This window comes from Carassius auratus, chromosome 25 (genome assembly GCF_003368295.1).
Source record: "Carassius auratus strain Wakin chromosome 25, ASM336829v1, whole genome shotgun sequence".
NCBI lineage: Eukaryota > Metazoa > Chordata > Actinopteri > Cypriniformes > Cyprinidae > Carassius > Carassius auratus.
In genome coordinates, this window is record NC_039267.1 from 7,360,742 (window position 1) to 7,383,912 (window position 23,171).

Below are 23,171 nucleotides of genomic sequence, written 5' to 3' on the forward strand. Positions count from 1 at the left end.
ATGACATTTAAAGAATCTTTTTTCCACTATAAAGAACCATTTGTGTAATGGACAGATGTTCCATGGATGTAAAAGGATCTTCATTGAATCATAGATGCTAAGAGAATGTAAGCTATTTCGGTTCCTAAAACGACATCTAGATGATTATTTCACACATTTGTCATCCAATCTTCAGATCTTCAAAGGTTTACAGAAACGCTGAGGTCCGTCTGCTTTTTGAATGAAAGCTGAATCATTTTACAGAGCACAGAGGATGGAAATTGGGGGTGGAGAAGTGTAGGAAAGCAGAAAAAGAGGTGTAGTTTTTCCAGAGGGGCGTTGCAGGGCTGGGCAGGGTGTGTATTTGTGTGTAAGGGGCTGTTTTTTTCCTTTCCATTTGGGGGGGTTCAGGGTATCATTTTCATCCGTGTCTGTCCCGCCCCCTCCATGAGTACACCCCGCACATGCTCCAGGTCCCAAAGTGGCCACAGAGACTCTGAGACTCGGACTAAAGTGGCAAGATGAGCGCCCTGTCTCCGCTCCTGTCTGCCCTCTTTCTGGCACTGCTATACCTGCTCCAGACTTCCAGTGGAGGTAAGACCACTCAATCTCACTGCATTAAGATTAATAAACCAATGTAGCATAATATTACATGTGTCTGAATATTTGAAAGCAATGCAAAAGTTTTTAAAAGTTGCATTATTGTGTATTCTGCAAGAATATGGAGCACAGTGGAGAAGCTTCAAACATTTCTCAAAGTGTGTGTTGAAGGTTCCCTCACAGAAAAACTCATTCATACTTGTGAGGCTCGAGTCTGTTCTGCCGGTGTGTACAATAAACCCACAGTTCGGCGACCCCTCCTTCTCGTGCTTCCGTTGAGGGCTCTTTGCGTGCATTGGGCAGTCTGGCAGCGGCTTGCACAGATCAGAGGTCCTAAAATAAAGAGTCACTTTCAGAGGTGTGGATCAGCTGCCCTACGCACAGATGTTCCTGCTTTTCCGCTCCGAGATCTTTAGCGGCTCCTGTGAGACCTGCAGTCTAATTAGCGCGCCAGTTAAAGTTGCACTGAAGTGACCCGTTGTTCAGCTTCGGATCAAAGCGTTTCTCCATCACCAGCTGCCACATACTCACATGACAGAAGTGAAAACGGCAACGCCGGCAACTTATCCACAATGTGCGTTTGAGTTGGGAGACTAGAAAGAGTGTTTAGGCATCTGCGTCCTGTTTTGTTAAACTCCACATGAGGACCATGTGTGGAAACATGAGTAAGAGTAATTGGAAAATAGTAAAAATCAACGCTTAACTGGAGCTGTGAGATGGGCTCGGGTGTGGCAGGGCGGGGCAAGGTGGGCGTGGCATGGATTGACAGGGCGTGGCACAAGCAGATGTTCAGAGTAAAGTTGTGTAACAGTCAAACTGTGTCTGGAATAGATTTGGTCAGTTTTAAACCCTGTGAAGCCTGACCTACTGAAAAAAATCCACTTTTTTAAAATAGAACTTTTGGACCTTGAAACTTTAGACAAAATACATACATAATTCTTTTTTTTTACTGAGTGTCAAATTTGATGCATCAGGCTTTTTTGCCACATATAGTATAATATTCTGAGAATACATTACTCTGAGGCCAAACAGAGCAAAAATATGCAATTTGGTGCAGATGCTAATATTTACATGGCCAAAAAGTAAGATGAAATTCTGATAGCTTTATAGATATTTAAATCACTACTTACATAAAATGCATATAAATCCGTATGTCCTAATATTATTTATTGGTAAGATATGAACAACTGTCAGTTTTACAGTATTGTACAGGGCAAAACGTTATGCAAACCAATACAAGGATGCACAAATAAATATTCCTCAAAAGCCTAAAGTATCATATTTTTATATTTTAATCAATAAAATCGAGTTGTTTTTAAGGCATGGCTTAGCAAATGGCCAGCATTTAATAGGTTGACAAAGAGTCAGTCTATATTTTGGCACACTTTTATTTATTTATTTATTTTATTTATGCATTTAGCAGACGCTTTTATCCTAGGCGACTTACAGTGCATTCAGGCTATACATTTTTACCTATCATGTGTTCCCGGGGAATCGAACCCACAACCTTGCGCATTGCTTGTTTCAGCGATCCAACATTTCAACTTGTTTCTTGACTAATCGTATGAGTTTGGGGTGGGGTGTCCTGTTTGATTGGTAGATGGTAGTTAGGGAAACTTACTTGTATACAACTATTATTTTTACAGTCAAGCTACTAAAATAGCTATAATATATACAGTATATTAGTTTGGGGTTCTATCCATTGATTGTTGACTGGATGGACTTAAACTCTCTGAATGTGAGTAAGGACTAATTGATTGGCGAAGTCTGGCACATATTACCAGAGAGAAGTCTGTTTTTTTATCATAAAATCCAGTTTGCTTAAAAATGGAAAGTTTGATGCAAATGTTACTAAATGAAATATAGGCATGAATGAATCATTCATATTAAGATCAATACCTTTGCATTTAGAAAATTAAATTTCATGGGCACTTTAATATGAATCATAAGGCATAGGAGACTGAATCATGGTGAATCAGATATTATTGACTCTGTAAGCAGTAACACTGGTGGTCTATGAAACCTCCAAACTGATGTCTGTCGCCATGGCAACATGCCACACAAACAGCCCTGTGAGCTGGTAAGCATTTTAGGCTATACAAGGAGTGTGTGGATACGTGTTGTGTTCGCAGCAGTGCATATGTTTGAGTCCGGGTACTTGGCAGGGTAATAAATGTTTGTACAGCTCTGCACATTAGATTAATAAACATAATATTTGCATTTGTCAATTTATGAGATTAGTTCGCCGGTCGCAGAGAGAGCCGCAGTTTCCAGCGCAACAAGAGCTGTCTCAGAAACAGAAGGCAAACATTTATCTTTGCTGATCTCTCAGCGGTCCGCTGTTTGTGATCGGATAATGGGACAAATGTTTTAAGATTATATGCGTACCTTGAATGGAAGTAATGTGCCATACAGAAAAAAAGCAATAAATCTGTCCATCCCTCTAAGACTTCTTCTCCAAAATTGTACAGATTACCTGATTTTACTCTAGGTTTGATTTAATTTGATTCTGATTCATTTGTGTTTATTTCGGTTCTAAAGTTGTATAATGTTTTCTGTGTGTTAATACTGTAATATATTTGCCGGATGCTTGATGATTCGAACTAGTAACTTTTATTAAATTAACTATTCATTCAAAGAACCCTCTCACATTAGTTTGGAGTTTAACTAGTTGCAAATGATGTGTTTGAGACACTAAAAAGATTCATGTGTTCACAAATTGGACTACACTGGTCCTGGGGTATGGGTTTGATTTACTGAAAAGACTAGGTTCATAAGAGTCACTGTTTTTTTATGTCAGGATTCACTGTAAAGAACTAGTTCAGAGGATTAAGTGACCAGACGTGCCACTTTCCAGGGAAGTGGTACGTCTGGTCACTTCATCATAGGAGTCACTTGTTTATGAATTGGACTAGACTGGTCATGCATATGTATTTGATTCCCTAAAAATAACTAGTTCATAAGAGTTGTTTGTTTGTGAACCAAATTACGCTGGTCACATTGCGTTATTTTTGTCTGCAACCTGTGAGTACAACTGATTTGAAAGATATTTCTTGCCATTATTTTACACTACACAATCTGTTAACTGTATCACTTTCACAACTCAAATAAAGTAGGATTTATTTATTGAGTTTTTGCATTGACTAGATTGCAAATAATCTATATTTTCACCCAACCCTACCTCCTCCTTCTTTGGTGGATGGTTCTTTGGCCAGAATAAGCTGCAATTCAGCTAGACTTTATGCTGGTAGTCAAACATCTAGATATGGGAGACTAACTCTATTTCGGTAGTTGAGGTAGGGTCTGCATCGTTCCCGTCTGCAGTCCCCATGGAAACCCGCCGCCCACACAGGAATCAATGCAGAAAGTTTTGAATCCCTAATGCTTGAGATTTTCCCTTCTCACTATCCTCCTCAAAAAATGATCTGTCAGTATGAAACACCGTACACACACACACACACAATCTTGACAATACCAGACCACAGGGAAGAGATAAACTCCATACTCTGTATTCCTGTAAATTTATATTCATCCAATGGAATCTCATGTGGCACCACAGAAACACAGAAGGTTTGTTGGTTTATATAGCGTGTAGTCTGGGCAGTCGTCTCCGCTGTGGCTCTTGGCCAAATCACTGTCACAATAGATCAGGTTAAATTTATCTTTGAGATCATCACTCAGCTACTGCTTCATAAACAGACCTAAACACACTCGCACCCTAGCGGGATGCCACAGTGTGGTATGTAATATCCTCTTTTGAGAAATTTAGGTATTTGGTATTTGAACAAACCAATAATCCTTAATATTAATTTAGATTTTTCTTCTAAAATGCCTTAGGAGACACAAATGAAACAATGGTTAACATAATAAGACAAACAAATGTAGATGTAGATAGTTCGGTCATCAAGGAGTTTGATGAGATCTCTGGCAATTGATTAACACTTAAATTTATTCGATATTATAGTTTTTCATTTTGTTTACATTTTGTTTCCAACTTTTAAATTCAGTTTAGTTTTTGTTCATTAATGTTAATATTAGTTGTTGTTTTTTTCTGAGATTTCTAGTTTCCATTTGTTTTCATTTTAGTTTTAGTATTTTAGGTCTCGCAAAGTTAATACTAGTAGCATTTTTAAATGTTAAATAGTATTACTCCATGTCATAACTACATGCAAAGCGAAGCTGCGACATGCGATAAAAGGTATCGTGTCCATGATAATCAGAGTTTTTGTCCTAACAACCCACAACAGTGGCACTCAAAATGTCAATTTTAGAAACGGTTTCTATTTCTGCATTTTCGCAGCTGGAGCAACAACATACAAACTATGAGACTGATGATCTCAGGTTCTGATTATGTGCTTTATTCAATGTTAAACATTTCTAATGTGAGTTTGAATACCATTTTGCATGACATTTATAGCTGTACTTAAAGCAACAATAGATAGTTGACCTCAGATATTGAAAATAAATGACAGCAAATGTACGTTATAACTCAGTGCAAACCAACAAGGGGTTTTAATTAAGATGGTATCAGTTACTCAGCATGTACTTTTAATAATGTTACAAATTTTTTACATTTATTAATTAGATGATAAAAATTTCGCTGGGAGTGCAGTGCGGTGATATTTCAGATCAGAATGGCTGTGATATTTAAATGTTTCTGTCGCATCACGTCTGCTTAGAGACTTCAGCAAATGTTCTCATTCATTTCTAACAGAAATGAACTGAATACCAAAGAAATATTCCCTGTGATTTTTCTATTTTAAGTTTATGTCAATTCACAGCTGTTCGATATGCTTATGAAAGAACATCTGGAATGTTTGACAGTACACTAACAAATGAGAGTTGTATGGGTTAATAATGAAAGTTTAAACTGTTGAGTGAATACTTAGTGATTAGATTGAGTCCCAAAGGGGAAGTTTTGCATGAGTCATCTTCATAAGACAGCACAAGGAACACCACAACATCACACAGTTTCCTCAGAGACAAAGCTTCCCAGTCTGCTGATCAGGAAACTAGGCCAGCAGCCACTATCTGGCTTGACAAGATCATCTACAGTGCGGTATCGCTCGCACTAGAGAGGGGCACAACTGTCCAACCGCTGGGATTATTCCATGCACAAACAGATGGATGAAAAGACATCTGTACGTCACAAAACTCATGAAATAAAGAGTATTTTACAGTGGTGATCTACACGAGACAGCATTTATGGCATATGGTGTAAGATATAAATAAATTCACGTTTCTCAATCTGAGAAATCCCATGACGGCACTAAAAATAAAGGTTTTAAAAAGGGTTTTGCAGTCTGATGCAACAGGAGAACTGTGCTTCTTTAGAAGCTTCTTTAGGTATAGTGTATAACTGAATGTTTACCATGTTATTTACATTATAAGTCATCGTGCTTTGAAAAGTACCAATAAAAAACATCACAACACCTTAAGTTCTTTGATGTATGCTGATTGTTTATATAAGAAGCAAATTTTAGTTGTTTTTAAATTTGTATTTAAGTACTAGTGAAATGGAAATAGCATGGTAAATAGTAAGTACTACGATATATATTTAAGTAATATAGTATTACTTTTGGTTTATTTACCATAGTCTTTGAAGTACACTGGAGTAAAATGAAAAAAGTATGGTAAATTAACATTGTAGTCATTCAGTACTTTTCATATCAAAGTACTATACCATGGTACCATTACAATACTTTTTATGAGAGTATAACGCAACACATGAACCTTTTTAATCTTCAAATAATCACTTAGCCAACTCGACAAAGCTATATCATTAAAATAATTCCTGAAAGCTAGCATCTTTGTGAACAGAATTTAATTTGTGAACTTCTATGGCTACGGCGCTCTCTGGTTTGGCTAGAGTTTGTGAACGAAATTGGCGGCAGAACTGATGCTAGAACTTTCCACTGAGATCCTCACGTAGCCGTTAGCATGCCTGCGTGTCAGCTCTGACTTCTGTCCTGCATTAAACCTCCATCCAGCCAGAGGCGGACTGGGTAATTTGCAAACGTCTCTTTAGTAAGGCGCTCTCTGGAGACGGAGCGGGGCGCTGGGATGGGCCTTTCTGCAGCGGAGGGGATAAATATAACCCGCTCTCAAATGGGGCATGTGCTACCTCAGAGGCTGCTGTTAGCAGACTGGGTGGGGTAACAACTCGTTACTGTGAGTCACAGCGACACAGTTATTCCGTCATCGCAGGATTCTGTGAGCTTAAAATAAGTTGGAGGAAAGGAATTATATGAGCAGAGTGTCGGGAAGAGTGAAAGCTGTCAGTCACACACCTCTGAAGCACAACTTCATCTTTAACACAGTCTATGCACATCTTAATGACTTTTTAACTAGTTTTTTTACTTGCTTTCCAGTTAAATATCTAAACTTTCTTTAAAAAAGAATATATTTACTTGAGATGCAACGATGCTTAAGGTGTTAAGACTCCTTTTCAGAGAATGCACTTTTATATGAGTGAAAGCAATGCTTAATATCTTATGCAGTGTTGCATCTCAAATAAATGTATTGTTTTGGGATCTTCACATAATTTAACAGGGAAATTATACAAAAAGTACTTATTAAGTAATGGGATTTTTGTACTGTAACTTTATACCTAATCTATTCCACAACAGTCTCTTTAGATGCTCTACTGCAGCACTCTATATTAAATTGTATGAATAAAGTGTAATGCTATGCAGCAGCATGTTCTATAAAGCAACTCTATATCCCAATGCAATACTCTATAATGTAATTCTATACGGTGCTCTTTAATGTATTTCTTTACAACACCATCGTTTCTACTGCAATGCTTTATTATATAACTCTATATAGCAGCATGATAACCAGGCCTGGTGCCAGAGGACATCTCTGTGCCCCCTCTCTGGACCGAGAGGGACGGACAGAATTTAGTTTAGCATCTTTAATAGACTAACTCGTTTCGTAAAATAGTCTGATTGCTTTTAGATGAAAAAGCTGCCCATAACTCCTGGTCTAGGATACGTTTTCTTCGTAATAATAACATAACAAAATAGATTTGGAAAACAAATTCTGCTTTGGAAAGCGTCAAATGATTTTACAATGCATTTTTGCAGAGGTGAGCAACGTAGCCTATCACAGACATGTTTGTTGATTTCTACAACGCAATAACCAATCAAAAGTGTTTAGGTTGGAATCCACACACTTGCCACTTTTTGTCCAGTGCTGAGTTCTATCATGCTCGTAACTACATAATTTTTTTTTCTTTAAAGTTTCATTGTGTCGTGACATTCATTGGTTAAAATGGAATTTTGTGATATCATTATGAATGAGTGACAGTTTTAATAATTAGCAGTGCTCTTTGCATGCTGTATGCGATAATGCAACAGAGCCTGGTCCACACGCAGGATAAAGGTAAGGAAACGGTTATTAATTATTTGTATTTGCTGCCATGCCAAATCATTCACCTGCTTGCTTTTCTATTTAAGTGTTTTGTGAACATATATGCTTTAATAATAAATAATTGTAACACTTAACAATAATGTTTTGATTAGTTCATGTTAGTGTTAGTTAATTATTGTAAAGTGTTACCCAAATAATGTATTTTGAGCCTTCACTTGAACCTAACAGAAACCACTCCCACACCCCCAATGTGGCCCACCCAAGAAATATAAAAGCCCCCCCCAGTCAACATAACATTCCTCAACATTACTTAACATTATTCTTTACAGCACCATATTCTTAAAAGCAGCTCTGTGCAGCAGTACACTGTATACTTTTACATAACCTAATGTAACGTAATGTTAAAGAGCATTCTAATACCAAATCTATAGTGCAACAGGGTGTATAAAGCATGTCTATATAGGAACACACTCAATACTACAACTCTATGGCACAATTCTCTCTAACGCGACTTTAGACCTCAGCGCTCTATAACGTAGCTATATACAGCAACATAGTCTTAAAAGCAACTATACAAACTATAATGTAAGACACTATATGTACACACTATAATGTATGTAACATATAACAATGTTATAGAGCAACTCTATACACTCTATAATGCAACTCTATGGCGCAACATACTCTATGAAGTAACTCTGTGGTGCTCCATAATGCAGCTCTGCAATGCTAAAGGGTCTATAAACAACTCTATACCATGCACAACACTCTCTATAAAGCAACTTTATAGAGCAAGTCTGTATTGCAACACACTCTAAAATGCTACTCTATACATGACGCTCTATAATTTAACTCTTCAACACTAAAGGGGTCTACAAAGGAAATCTGTACCACAACACATTCTACAGTATAACAACTCTACAATGCAATGTTTTTTATAATACAAAACTATGTACAAATGCTCTATAATGCAATTCTGTAGTGCAATATGGTATATAGCACAACACTATTTTATGCAACACTGTTGATAAGGCAACTCGACACAACTCGACTTTGGGGAAAACAGCTACTGCTGCTACTCTGTACTGTGTAGAGTGTGTGGACTGTGTGTATTGTTTGAAGTGTGTGTGGGTGGGGGGTAATAAGTTCTCTAATACTTCACCAGCCCCTTGGGGAAACATTAGCAGGGCAATTAGCCATTAGCAACTCTGTGGGCGTAAATGAACCTCCTGTTTGGGGGTCTCTAACGATGTGAATTTATTAACCAAATGCTCCAGTCGTCTCACAGACACAAACCGGGTGTTCTCGGGGTGTTTGCATGCTAAGAATCCATATGGATCATTTTAATTGCTGTTAATGGTAAATGAAATCCAGGCCATTAAAGCTGCATGTTCCGTCTCTAAATTCCACAGAATTTTAACCCTGTCCTTGACATAAACACCGGAATGCTTTGGAATCTCACCGATTCCCCAGAGGGCATGCTATCTATTATATATGAGGTCCTTCTGAGCATTTCTAAAAATTAGAATGTTATCTGTCATTACTCATTAAAATAGGATACTCAGAGCTGAATTTAAAGTAAATGTTTGACCTGTTCTCAATTAGAATCCACCCAGCCACGTAAAAGCCCAGTCAAAGGTCTCCCAAAGCGAGACAGACCGCCAGAGAGAAATCAAACAGCTACTCTGCAGTCCGTCTGCATAACAGACAGTAAACAGCCATGAGTTTAAATCGATAAACTCTCGTAATGAAGTCAGAAGAGCTCTGAATGTTGGTCAGGTCTGGAAGCTTCTGGGGAAGGTCAGGGAATCGAAGGGCGAATCTGCTGGGAGAATTCCAAGCAGCTCCTTCAAAACACTTCATCTGCAAGCAAAAGAGCCAAGCTGCATTCTTCAAAAACAATGAAAAGATCTAATTATCATTCCATATTTCCAGCCCGCATGCACGCCAATAAGCAGGGCCTGAAGTGGCCTTCGGGGAGAATTGCATTTTGATGGACGCGTGAACAGCTGCTATTGGAGTAATGTTGGAAAACCGTGAATTTGACTTAATTTTTTCTCTACGTGCCGCTAGCACAATGCTCACTCTCTTGTAAGCCACTTTGGTATGAAAGTGCGAATATCGTAAATAGTTTTGCATGTGTCACCTCAGTAGAACGAGTAACGTCACAGAATGCTACTTCAGGACATTGCACAGAACGAACAGAGGTTTCCGAACAGCGCCAGTTCATATTGGCAGTCTGTCTGGCTATGAATGCTTTCAGAAGTCATGGAAAATGTGAGAATGATGGATGAACGCAACTGCATTAATCCTATTATGAAAAGTCAGGGACAAAGCTGAACTTTACTCCGTTTAATGGATGTGAAATTGAGCGATGCTGGAACGGCTGATTCAGGCATTACCTAACATCTGTAAATGGCTCAGAATTTCAGTGACTGTAATCCTAAACTATAAAATACGAAGGAAATATTTTATTACCTTTCACAAAAGTATGGTGGAAAATTCTGATATATGCTTAAAAACGGTGTATACATTTCATTGACAATTTTGTCTTCTGCTGTGAACTTCTAGTTGGTTTTTACTCCACCGAAATATTCAACCTCACAGTTACATCAACATAATGTCCATTTATTAGAATATTTAAGTTGATTTTCATAGAGTTTGATATCTGCTATTATTTAAAGTTAACATGAAATCAAAACTAACCCTATTTACTTTCTTTTATACATGTGTCTGGGCTTATTGTGAATGATGTATTGCAGATTTGTTTCACTGAATCCCCCTTTTTAATCAAAAATATAAAATTGTTTGTGAATGCTGTTTTAATGTTAAGCTGTAATTATTTTTATTGCGGAAATCTGTACATTTTCAGTTCATGGCATTTCGGCATGCAGATTCCCTGGTCAAATTTCATTAGACATATTTTACCATGATTACTTTGACATGATTTTTCAGTGCCCATTGAGCTGCAAATGTCATGTTGTTTGTGCTTTGCATCCTCCAGTGAACTCTACGTACAATTTGTTCTCAAAACGTGTTTTATTAGGTGTATTAAAGTGTGATGGATGGGCCTGATGCATCACTCTGGAAGGAAAGGAAGTTGGTTATTTTTACTGAAGACCTTGTAAAGGGTTTTGTAGAGCTATTCTATTGTCATTGGCAGAGCGAGGTAAGGTGGACAACGCCCTCGACCAACAGCCAAACCATTTGGCAACAAGTTAAGGGAGCTTCTGGAAGAAGCCGTTATTCAAACAGCTTGTGAAACGCGTCTCCTTTTTTGGTCGTTTTTTTATTCAAAAACTGTATTTTTTCCTCCCCACTTAGTTTTCCATGATGCAGTGTGACATTAAGTCGGTGGGGTTCAGCACAAAGACCCTTTCTTCCAACAGAAAAATTACTTTTGTTCAGACTCTTTACTTTATTTGCTCCGTTTTTCCTTTTCCACCCAGGCCCCCATCCGCCCTCTCCCCTCCAGTCGGCCCCTCCTGTCTGAGTTGGATTCGTCGAGTGCCTCATAAAAGTTAAAAACAGCAACTCTCCCTTTCATGAGCACAAAACCACTTTAAGGACTGCCATAGCAGTACTCAAGACAGTGGTGATCCTGTCTGTGTGGCGGCAGGGAGAAAATCCTATCCCTTTCCGTATACCTCTCCGCCAGCAAAACCATAATGACTCAATTGAGTTAATCAGCGGAAATGAGCAACGCTGACAAGGTGTTACGAACCCGCTGTGATTCATAGACACACACACGGCACGCATGCAACTAGGTGAGGGAACTCTGAGTAACGGTTGCACTGAAAGAGCACGTTTGTGTGAGATTAGCACTCTATAAACATAGAGCTTTTCAGGCACAAAAGGGGTATAAATGAAGATTTACACACACTTTTACTAAATTACTTAACTTTAGTTCATATTATCAATAATATTTCATAATAAAATATTATTAAAATGTATTAATATGATTAATTCAGTAATATGAATACTATTACTAATACATATACTTTATTATTTTTTAATTGTAAATATTAAACGTATTCATATTTTTTAATAACAATATTATTTATACAATTATCATTATTATTATTATGAGGTGAGATTCATATTTAAAAAAAATTAATTATATTTAAAACAGTTAATAACATTAGTTAAATTAGCTACATTTACATGACATTAATTATAATATCAAAATCAATACGCTTGTTAATAATTATTTATTCAGTATTATTTTTTTTAATATTAAAAATAAAATGTATTATTATTATTATTATTATTATGATCTTAATTATACTTATAATAGCTGATAATATTTAAATTAAATATTCAGTTTATTATAAAACCAATATTATGTATTTAAATATTAAACAAATATTATTATTACTACTGCTACTACTTTGAGAGTGACACCTTAGACTGCGGTTGTTTATTAAATTATACTTATAAATAAAATGAATAAAGACAACTGATAATTTTATTGTCAATAATAATTGTTGTTACTGTGTGTGTGTGTGTGTATGCGTGTGTATATGTGTGTGTGTGTGTGTGTGTGTGTGTGTGTGGGTGTGTGATTTGCGGGTCGAGCAGTAGCTGGATGGGATGGGTGGGGTTAGAAACCCTTGTCCTGCAGTCACACACACACTCTGCCTCTGCCTGTCATCAACTCTGTCATTTACAACCTTATAATGTAACAGCATGTTTGCTTCAGCAAGAATGCACCACCCAGCACACACTCAATTCTGATTGGTCAATCACAGCATTCTGTGGTCAAATATTTTTACATAATGATGCTAGACTGTATATAATTTTATCCCAAGCAACCAATTTCCTGTAGCAGTGCTCTTATAATCAAGTCTTTTCAACTCAGTCAAGTCAATATTTCATATTTCTGAAAACTCCTGTCCTTTTATGCATTAACTATGCATAACTACTAACTTTTTAGGCCTTATTTGTTTCTATTTCTTTCCTGTTTACAGTTTTAGTGCTTATTTCGGTTAGCTGCAAGGCAAGCTTATATTCTTTAGATTTGTTCATCTAATATATTATGTTTGATTTTATTATTTACCTTAATTCAGTTACCACGTTATTTCGATCACCAAAAATGTTTTCAATAATGTTTGTTTAATGTTGATATTCAGGAACCTTACATCTCGGATGAATGAACCACGCCCATATGCCAAGGTTAGCCAATCATAACCAGGGTAATTTACATATAGCACTACCTACTCTAGCAGAAACAGCCTAGGAGTCTTAATATCTAAGAAAAACAAAACAAAACTATGACTTGTTTGGGGTGAAAGAGTCCTTGACTAGCAGAGAAAATGTGTGTGCAATTTATTAAAAAAAAAACAATTTTTTTTTTTTGTTAATCAAGTCTGATTTTCTTCATTAGTGCCTTTTGTTATCCCACCGCATGACTAACTCAAGCACAAGGTTTGAGTTAGAGCATAAAAAGCATAGTAATATGAAATTGTTTACAGTCATGAAACATCTGAGTATATAAAAAGTCATCAATCAAACTTACACTATATGAAATTTGATTTATGATGCATTTAAGAGCTTTGCAGTTCTCACTCCTGATTCATGACACTGCTGTACAACATCTTGAAGGAATCATGAGAAATGTGCAGCAGGTTCGTTTAGAGGCATTCACATGAGTGAGCGATTCGGCCAGAGAGAGATTCAGTGATGCTTAGTAGGGGTAGACACCATTTTTAATCTGACGCGAATGAAAACGAGGCTGTGAGAAATGATCTAGAGTGTTTGCTAAAGAATTACAATTGCTGTTTATTTGAACAGACAATTAGCTTTAAATATTAAACTTCTGTGCAGCACATGAATGATACCGAATCGTGCAACGAGTGGGTACTTTTCTAAGCGATCAGACTTTCAATGTTCAACTCAACTCAAGAAAAATAGTCAAACGTTATACATGTTTTTTACAGAAAATTACGAATTATACGTTTGGTTGGTTTGGTGGCAGACTTTTGACTTTAAATATCAAGTTTGGTCTGCATAAACTGTTTAATAGAATCAGAAAGGAACCATCTGGCCAACATGCAAAGTGGTGAACCAGTTCATTTCAGAATGGATTCATCTGAAATCACATATCATAATAATAGAAGTAACAGCATGTTCCCATAATAGCACAGCCATTTTAGATAAAGCTGGTAAAGACAGTATCAGTCTGACACAATGTGCTCAACCATACACACACTTCAGCTCCTATCAGGAGTCTGTGAACTTAGAAAACACTAATCAGATGTGAAAGATCTTACTGTGTGTCACAACATGTTCTGGAATGCACAGCACAAACTTTATTAATGTTAAATAGAGGTTCGCTAATTGGTTCCTTGTGTTGTTTGCTAGCAAACTGTTTACCGAGCGAGATGTTTTCACCTCCTGAGAAATGCTTTTGCACGTGTCCAGGAACGCCCAGTTGTTGGCATGTTAAAAACGAAGCGCCGTCGCGGTAATAAATGTGGTTTGGGTCACAAGCCACCAACAATGAACAGATGAAAAGATGAAAAGGCACAGAGTCTGATAAACAAAGAGTGTATAGTTGAACTAAAAGTGTGGTCAAAAACACCCCAGCTGCCTCCGAGTCAATTTCTGCCGTCAAGCCAAACAATAATCCCCAATCTGGGTGATATTTCTGCTATCAGATTGAAGAGCTCGAGCGGTGAGGTGAGAGTGTGTGCCGAGGTTTGATGTGCTCCATCAGAGACGATCCACATTTGATAAGACTGATCTGTCCTGTAGGCTTAGATCTTCTGATTTGAGAACTCTGCTTCAGACCCTAGTGAGCAAGGCTAAACTTCTTTAAACTCTGTGCTAATGGAAGAAGGCATTGATAAAATAGGGAGACATGATGCAATGGAGAAAAAATTTGGAGAAACAGAACCTTTCTTCAGCTCTCGGCCAATGATCTGATACTCAGTAACCTTGCTAGAAGGTTTAGCTTGTTTCCCAATATGGTTACACTGGTCTGTTGAGGAAAGACCAGCAAACCTGTCTCTTTTTTTTGGAGAAAAGACAAAAATAATTACATTTTTCTGAGCTTGTCGCAATGCACTCAGGTTATTTTATCCCTAAAGGAGATAAGTAATGCTTTCAAATTTGGTCAAAGTTATTATAATGTGGTTGTCTTCAACCACCCAACCATACTGAAGGTGCCCATGAAACGTCAAAATATATAGGTGAAAAGCTCATTTGGATTTGGGACAGAGCGAGAGAGAAAGATTGAGAGAGATGGATGGATGGATGGATATGAAAGAAAAAGAAGAACAAAGAACTTTGTCACAGTTATTACTGAATGGTGAAGTTCCCAGGTGTTTTTTTTGTGGTTCCTGCTTCATTCCTCAAGGCTTTCCTGCAGCTAATCATTGTAATCTATCTTCATAATGTGAAACATACGAGTGTGTCAGCAGCAGTGGCTACAGTTAGGCCTATATCATGTGACCCGTACAGGTCAGTCAACACCAGGGGTCACCTGTATGTGTGTGTGTGTGTGTGTGTTTAATATATAGTGAAGGCAGAGTAGAGATCAGTAAAGGGTAACAGGACCTGTGGGGGCTTTGAATGTCTCCTCAGAATTAGGCTGATTTATAGTCCCTCCTATGAGCAGGAAACATCCTTCACACTAATCTACACCAGAAAATGGAGAGAAACCTATAGAGAACAAGAGCTTTAAAATATACTGAGCTTCACTGGCAGCATCCTTTTAAAAATAATTTGTTATAGTTTGCATAGATGCATATATTTGCATAGATTGGCTTCAAAACGAATGCTACATTTTCTAGGTCAAAACACTCTTATATTCACCATAAAATAAACTTTTCAAATTAAACATGTCTTTTGCTCTTTGCTTTTTCATTTCTGACTCTTCTCATTTTCAAATATTCCTCCTTATCTGTCTGGGGACGTGTCGATGAGGTGATCATGAGAAAATCCATATGCACTCAAAAAGGAAACGCACCCCTGTCTGCTCTGACTTTTACAAGTGTGTTATAGATGTATGCATCTGTTTTATGCCGTATGAGGACTGTACATACATGCATATGTTTCTAGATCATTCCCTCACACAGCAAATCTCAGAGGCTAGTATATGTTGACTGTGTGATGAAAGGGTGTGTTTTTCAGCTAAAGAGACACCCGAGGGTCTTTAAAGGGCACTTTGAGGAGATGCTGACATTCAACTGATTTGTTTAAACACATACCTCTTCATACACACACACACATACACCTTCTCTGTGATGATCTCCAACCAAGCCACGTTTAACCATTACCCTGCCATCAGTGAGAGTTTGATACTCGGCTAGCCCCAAACTAGCAGAACTATCTCATCTCTGCTGCCTTCAAATCAGACACATAAACCTTGTGGATTAGAAGCAGTCTGATTATAATTAAACCCCAGTGGTTTTCACACAACAAGACACACGAATCAACTAAAATTTCCTTTAAGCTGAGAATGTGCACTCCTGGAAAAGGTTTTATTTGTGCCATTTGCTAAGGTAAGATTTACAGCTTCTAATAGTCATATTTAGGGCTTGATCAAACTCCTTACATAATTTTACTGTAGTCCTGAACCATTTGTTCTATGAACATAAATGTTTCCTCGGGTTATATGGCTTATTGGGATGAGGTCTTCTATTACTTTTTTATATAGTATAATTCAGGTGTATTATTACTTTTTAATATAATATAATTTAATATAGCTCATGTTATATTACATTTATATTTTTTAATCTATTTGATTGAGATTTAGGGGTTAGGTTAGATTATAGCAAGTACTATTAGCTTAGTATAAATCATGGAAAGTCCCAACTATCACAGAAAAACAAATGTGTGTGTGTGAGTGTGTGTTTTGGACGTCAGATTGCTGATCAAACACACCAGCACTTGTTCGTACAGCCCAGAGGAATTCATGCGCACATGCATATGTGCATTCACAAGCATAAAGGTTCAGTTGTCAGAGGTAAAACCACTCTACATTGACATTAAAGAGGCAATTTATGTGAAAGATCGGTAGCTCAATGAAGTGTTTCATGCAACGCTGAGCTGATAGAAATCAGAACTTTACCTCATGCTAACAGCACAAGGCTTGCGTTGTTCGACGGGTTCCCTCACATCGAGACGTAACGAGAGTCAATGTTTACACAATCATTATGTAACACATCTGTGTTTGAGCACAGCTCCTTTAAAGGCATCATGAAATCGAAATCAGCACTATTTACTTTCCTAATCAATGTTTATAGTCATATTGTGCACAAATCAATGGTGCATGCCATTCCAAAAAAAACAAAACAATGTTTGATGAATCTTTCATCAAATAATAATCTTCTTGTTCTTCAAACAACTTGTCTTTTAACACAAGGCCTTTCATATAATATCAATCAACTTTCTGAAATAACAAAAGTAGTGCTCGGCCAGTTTTATGCTAATTCATCTACCCTGAAAATATACATATCTAAAATTAGATATCATCATCTTATAAAACACATGCAATGTCACTCTTGATATCAGGCAATATATGCCTTTTAGTGGCAAGTTGACAAATTACAGTTTTGGTCACTTCCGTATGGGCTCACAGAGGGGAAATTGCTGCTTGGTTCTACCCCCTCGACCCTCTCTTTAGCACGCAGGTGAGTGACATCATGCCAACAGGGCAGTTTCTTGCACTGCTGCGGTGAATCTAGCGTCAGCTCCTAAGCATTCTGCCAGGAGCGTCTAAAAGTGCTATGTGTACGCTAGGGAAAATAATTGAGTATGTTCCCTCATTCTCTGGACATGAGCTACTGCAAACCAAACATGGGCCTCAGCTCCTGTGGAGAGCAATAACAGTCGTTTATGACGTCTGCGCATTAAGACATTTCTGGACGTTTTAGTCTCTGAGTGGAGAGAGATGGAAAAATGGAATAGAAATGTGGAGTTTTTCCCTCCAGATGCTCATGTACCCCTCTTAGCTTTTACCAACCCCCACTTCCTGCTCAGCAAGAGAATCCAGACCTCTGACCTTTAAGTCCAAACTTATGGTTTCCGGCATTCAAAATGCCTGCCCTTAGTATGTTAACATATATTCAGATATGACATATTCAAACAGAAAACAATTATTTTAAATTCTAATATTTTACATTACGTTTAATATTTTGACAGATTTTGAGATTTTTGTGTTTTGATCAAATAGATGCAGCCTTGGAGAGCATAAGAAACTTCACAAACATACATTAAAAAAAATTTGGGATTATTTTGTGAACTTTCATCAAGACATAATATAATTAATATACAATTAAATGCATTTACAATGACTTTTCTTTTTGATGACATCATCAAGGCCACTCAAGTCCACTTATTATAGCTTTCTTGCACCAAAAAATGCCTGTAATTTAGTTTCCATGACCACTTTTCTCTCTCTTTCACTTAACATAAGAACGAATGAAACTGGTTTCAATTTAAACACTTTTTTTTTTACTGTACATTTAAGATGCGTAAATATATACTGTATGTAAATGACCTCTGTTATGACTTGGTTAAACATCACCACCACTAAGTTGTATGTAAATGTTAATAGGTTGTTACATTATATCTCTTTAATGTTTTATTGCAAACATGAGTATAGAGTATAGAATATTCTTGTTTAGCATGCAATTACTCCTTTTTGTTTCTTCTTTTACAGTATAACATTTTTCTGTGTTTCTCTGTTTGTTTTAGCAGAGAACACTCTTCTCAGCCTCCTGTGATGACTTTTTCTCGTCTCTCTGTTTGTGTTCAGTGTATTTTAAGCACATCTGCAATTTACGCTTCTTGTACAAGCAGAGAGTGGCGTTTTCTCATGCAGTCCTGGCTCGCTTGAGTGTGTGAGAATGTGTGCACGCTGTTTGTATTTAAAGGTTGAGGTGCTTTAATTAATATCAGTGTCTGCAGTGTGCTGTGGAAATGGTGCAGTAATTCCCTTCTGTGCGTGTGTTTGAGAGGGAAGAGGTATCTGAGTGAAATGTGATGGAAGGGGATAGAGCTGACCCTCTCTGGGTCAACAGTACATTTGAGTTCAGTTAAATGTTCTCAGGGTTCTATAAAACCCACGAGCAGATTTTGTCTGCTGTTACCCCCTGAGAAACACTAGCTCTCTCTTCAGTTCAGCTCTTGGAATAAAGTCTGATATCATTCTAACAGCACTTTTAAACCCTCAAGTCCTCTGTAAGAAAAACTACTCCCAGAACACCTAGATTAAAAGGGCCAAATCATGGGGAAAATAGATGTTTTAAAGTTCGATGTAGTATATATGGACATAACACTATACACTAAATATATGGCAAGAAAAATATAATAATACTAAAACCAATGCTAGTATGGTCTTGTATTAGCAGTTAAGAATTATTATAATTAATGCATAGTCAAATGAATTAAAAGCCGCCTATAAGGATTTTTAAGCATGTTGAAGCTTTATGAATTAGTTATTTGCTTAACCGATTCGTTCAAATCACTGATTATTCTAGAAATAAACCACTGAGTGTATGTGTGAATCACTGAATCATTCATTCAACCGATTCGTTCAAATCACTGATCATTCTAGAAATAAACCACTGAGTGTATGTGTGAATCACTGAATCATTCATTCAACCGATTCGTTCAAATCACTGATCATTCTAGAAGGAAACGCCCCAATCGTGTGCTTCAAGGAGACATACAGTGATAAATGTGTGTATTGTACTGAGGCTGTTTTACAAAAATATTAATTAAGAATCTTATTTCCGTCTATTGCATAAAAAATTTTCTAAACTTAATTCATAAAGTCAGTTTCTTTTTGAAAAATTAATTTGAAAAATACAGCACCTGTATAAAAGTAGTCAAGCAAACAAGTAGTTGGTCTGAATTGTGTGTTTAAATTAATATTTTCAGCGTCTGTCATCATGTACTCACCCTTGTGTTGATCTATTAATGTTAGGAATTATTATGCATTCGGTGCCCTAGCTGATTTTTCATACAAGTGAACGGAAGTGAATTTTAAGTTTTTATTTGCAGAACAATTTCCCCTCAGTCAATAGCTCTCAAACCTCTTGTGTATATTCAAATGTGGTACGTCAAGGACGCATCATCATGCACGTTTTAGAGTACTATTCGCGTTATTATCTTGTTTAAAAAAAGATATAGGAAATATTAATATTAAATATTAATTTAAGTTTTTTTGTTTTTTTTTAACTGTATTTTGAATGATGCATTGCTCAGAGAAAGTTATAAAGCATTGTTTTTCATTTCCACGATTATTTTTTATATTTTTCTCTCTGAGAGGAAAAAGAGGGCTACGTGTTTACTGATGTGTCATCATCCTTATTTTCTTGAAAAATATTATTTTCTTGAAATTTCTTGACAGACTTTGATCAATGCGGAGGCTGTTTTTGATCTGCCATAGCAACAGCCATGCCCATGAATAGCTCAGGGTCTATATAGAGAGAGACTCCAGTAAAACACAGCTTTAAGATTGATGTAATTACAACCATCCCCCTTTCTCTCTCTCTCTCTCTCACACACACACACACACACACACACACACAGCCGCTACATAACTAGAGGAACACATCATCAGCACAGCCGCTATTTACTATGTTTAATCTTACCGGCAGCTCGGTGGTTTGTTTTAGGAAATGTAATGGTCACTCATTGTTACCATGGAGAGCACATGTGAAAAGATGTTTGCCATGGTTTGAGATGTGCTCTTAAAAATGGATATTTTACCTTAATTATTTATGTTTGTATGAATAGTGCAAACAAAACTTTCGGTTACCATGGTTCACTTTTTTTTTTTTTTATTGTAGTTGGGTAAATATAATTTGGGGACGAAAGCTCAGGTAAAAGGTCAGAAAGGCATATAATAAGAGCAGGTGTATGGTGCAGAGACTGGATCAAGTCCAATCCTGTTTTTATAGGGAGAGATCCGCTTATTCCCCATGACTGCAGCCGTGGACAGCAAATCATTTGTGAGCCAAACGAGCAAGCGAGTTAAGGTCACCTTCAGAGAGGTTCAGTCTAGACAGAATATAGCTGTGATAAAAAAAAAAACATGCTTCATTATGGATTCTCTTAGTCTGGTTTCTCCGCCTATGATCTACACATCTCTTGTTTTCAGAGTAAACAGCAGGTTGCTTCCGCTAGTTTCGGTTGTTTCTGTTTCCGTGTGAATCTTCCGGTTATCTGATGGGGTTTTGAGGAACTAGGGTGCATCTGATTCATTCACAGGATGAGGAGACAGAGACCCACTCAGTTCCCTTTGAGCACTAAAAATACCGACTGGAGCGGCCCTCACGACAGTGCCATCTGCCCTGGCAGACATCCTGGGACACACGCACACACAAGCACATAGTTTCCCAGGGCGTAGCAATAGCAGCATCATATGATTAAGCTAGTGTGACTTAGAAAGTCACATCAAAGAACAGGACTGCAATCAAATCCACTTACTTTATGTCCTAAATAGTATATAAGATTAGGCTGAATGTATCCCAAAGCACAGTATGTTGAAAATAATACTGTTTGGAGTGTGTGCATCCATCCATGCTTTTTCACCCCACTTTTTCAGACTCAGACAAAGAGACAGATACAAGACTGTACTTTATGACTTATCTTAAGAAGCATTGCAAATGACAAAAACTATTGAAAAAAGACTAATGTTAAAGATGTTATATATAGAGACAATATATTTTACATTCATTTTGATATGTGCATGTCATGCATAGTAGTTTGAGATCATAGGGAAAATATTACGTCATTTGTTGTGCTTTATAGGAGGTTTTTTTTTTTTTTTTTTTTTTTTTTTTTTGCAGAACCATGGGTAATGCAGATTTAATCAGGAATTCCATTGTTGAACACCATTATTTTAAAAAATAAGTCGAAATAATGCAGCTTGAAGGCTTAAAAAAAGCCTATACTACTGATTAAAAATATTTATAGCTTATAGTAGGTCTGTCTATAAAGGTTTATTGTTCAAAATCAGTTCACTTATGAAGAAAATGAATGGTATTTTATTTCCTGAACGGGGTTGTTGCACTCTATAAAAGTGGAGCTTTGATTGGTTTTGACTTTTATATTGCATTAAAATTCCATGACACTTTTAAATATATTTTATTGTGTAATGCACATGCAATGTGTAACAAATGGTTGTGTGATCAACAATGTTATGTCCAACTGCATTATGAATTAATACATAAAAAAGTATTTTTAGGTCAGTGCCCTTACAGTTTAATTTGAAATGCATAAGAAGATTTTCATCCATATTCTGACAAACTGTATCCCAGAGTGGAACAGAATATTAAATGGGGGAAAATGACTTTATTTAACAATTGCATGGATTGTCAAAGTAGATATTATTTTGCAGAATGGAGGTTGTTTGGAGAACGAGGGATTCAACAGAGGAATTTGTCACATAAGAAGAAAATATGTTTTAAGCTTATTGATTTTGATGATTACAAAGACAAATGTCCAAGGAATGTGAAGTAATAAAGTAAATCTGCTTTCATGATGGCTTTAAATAGATTTATGTTCCTACCAATGCCAATTAGATTTTGTAATTCCACTTTGACACACATACATTCCATGTTTCTGTCCATACTGCCATCGCTCTTGATTTTTCCACTTGGTTTTCTTTTCTGTTCTTATTCTTTTCTGAGTCTTGGTTAAATGTATGGTGCATGTTGAATCCTGGAATGGTTGGGGGTCTTCAACACATGTGTCCCATTTAAAAATCCCCTCAAAGAGTATTAATGGGTTCCAGATTCAGCTGGCTGTGCTCACTGTGGCCCCTTGTGTATTTTCTGATCTGAGCATGCTCAAAGCGCACTGACAATGGATTGAACCTCAGAGTCCTTGGGCTCCAGTTGCCCATTCTACCTCCCGTGTGCACCATGAATTTTCCAACAAAAACAGATCTGATTATCGTAAAGCTGAGGGAAAGATTCCCAGCTTATTCCATATATTCTCTCTCTGGACCTTGCAGAAGGTCGTTGAGCTCCAAATCGGAGTTACAGAATTCAGATAAATGTAGCTTCATTAAAATTCATCTTGCTTTTCTGGGTTCTATCTACTATCTAAAGGCTGTGTGGACAAACTTTTGCAGAATCAAATCTAAATGTTATAACCTTTTCAGTATTATAGATTATTATATGAGAGATCATATGAGCCTCTGCGTTGTGCTGTGCCTCCTGTTGTGTTTGGCTCTTTTGGCAAGATTTATGTGT

The 23,171-nt window shown here is 37.0% G+C and overlaps 1 protein-coding gene across 1 annotated transcript in view; it reads left to right on the top strand.

The window, feature by feature from the left end:
- Positions 1-422: 422 nt before the first annotated feature.
- The window catches only part of LOC113043153 (chondroitin sulfate proteoglycan 4-like), a 49,995-nt gene continuing 27,246 nt past the window's right edge, over positions 423-23,171 (top strand). Inside the window, exon 1 of the mRNA XM_026202359.1 lies at positions 423-573. Coding sequence (XP_026058144.1) covers positions 501-573 — 73 coding nt within the window. The 5' untranslated portion in view covers positions 423-500. The remainder of the gene's footprint in view (positions 574-23,171) is intronic.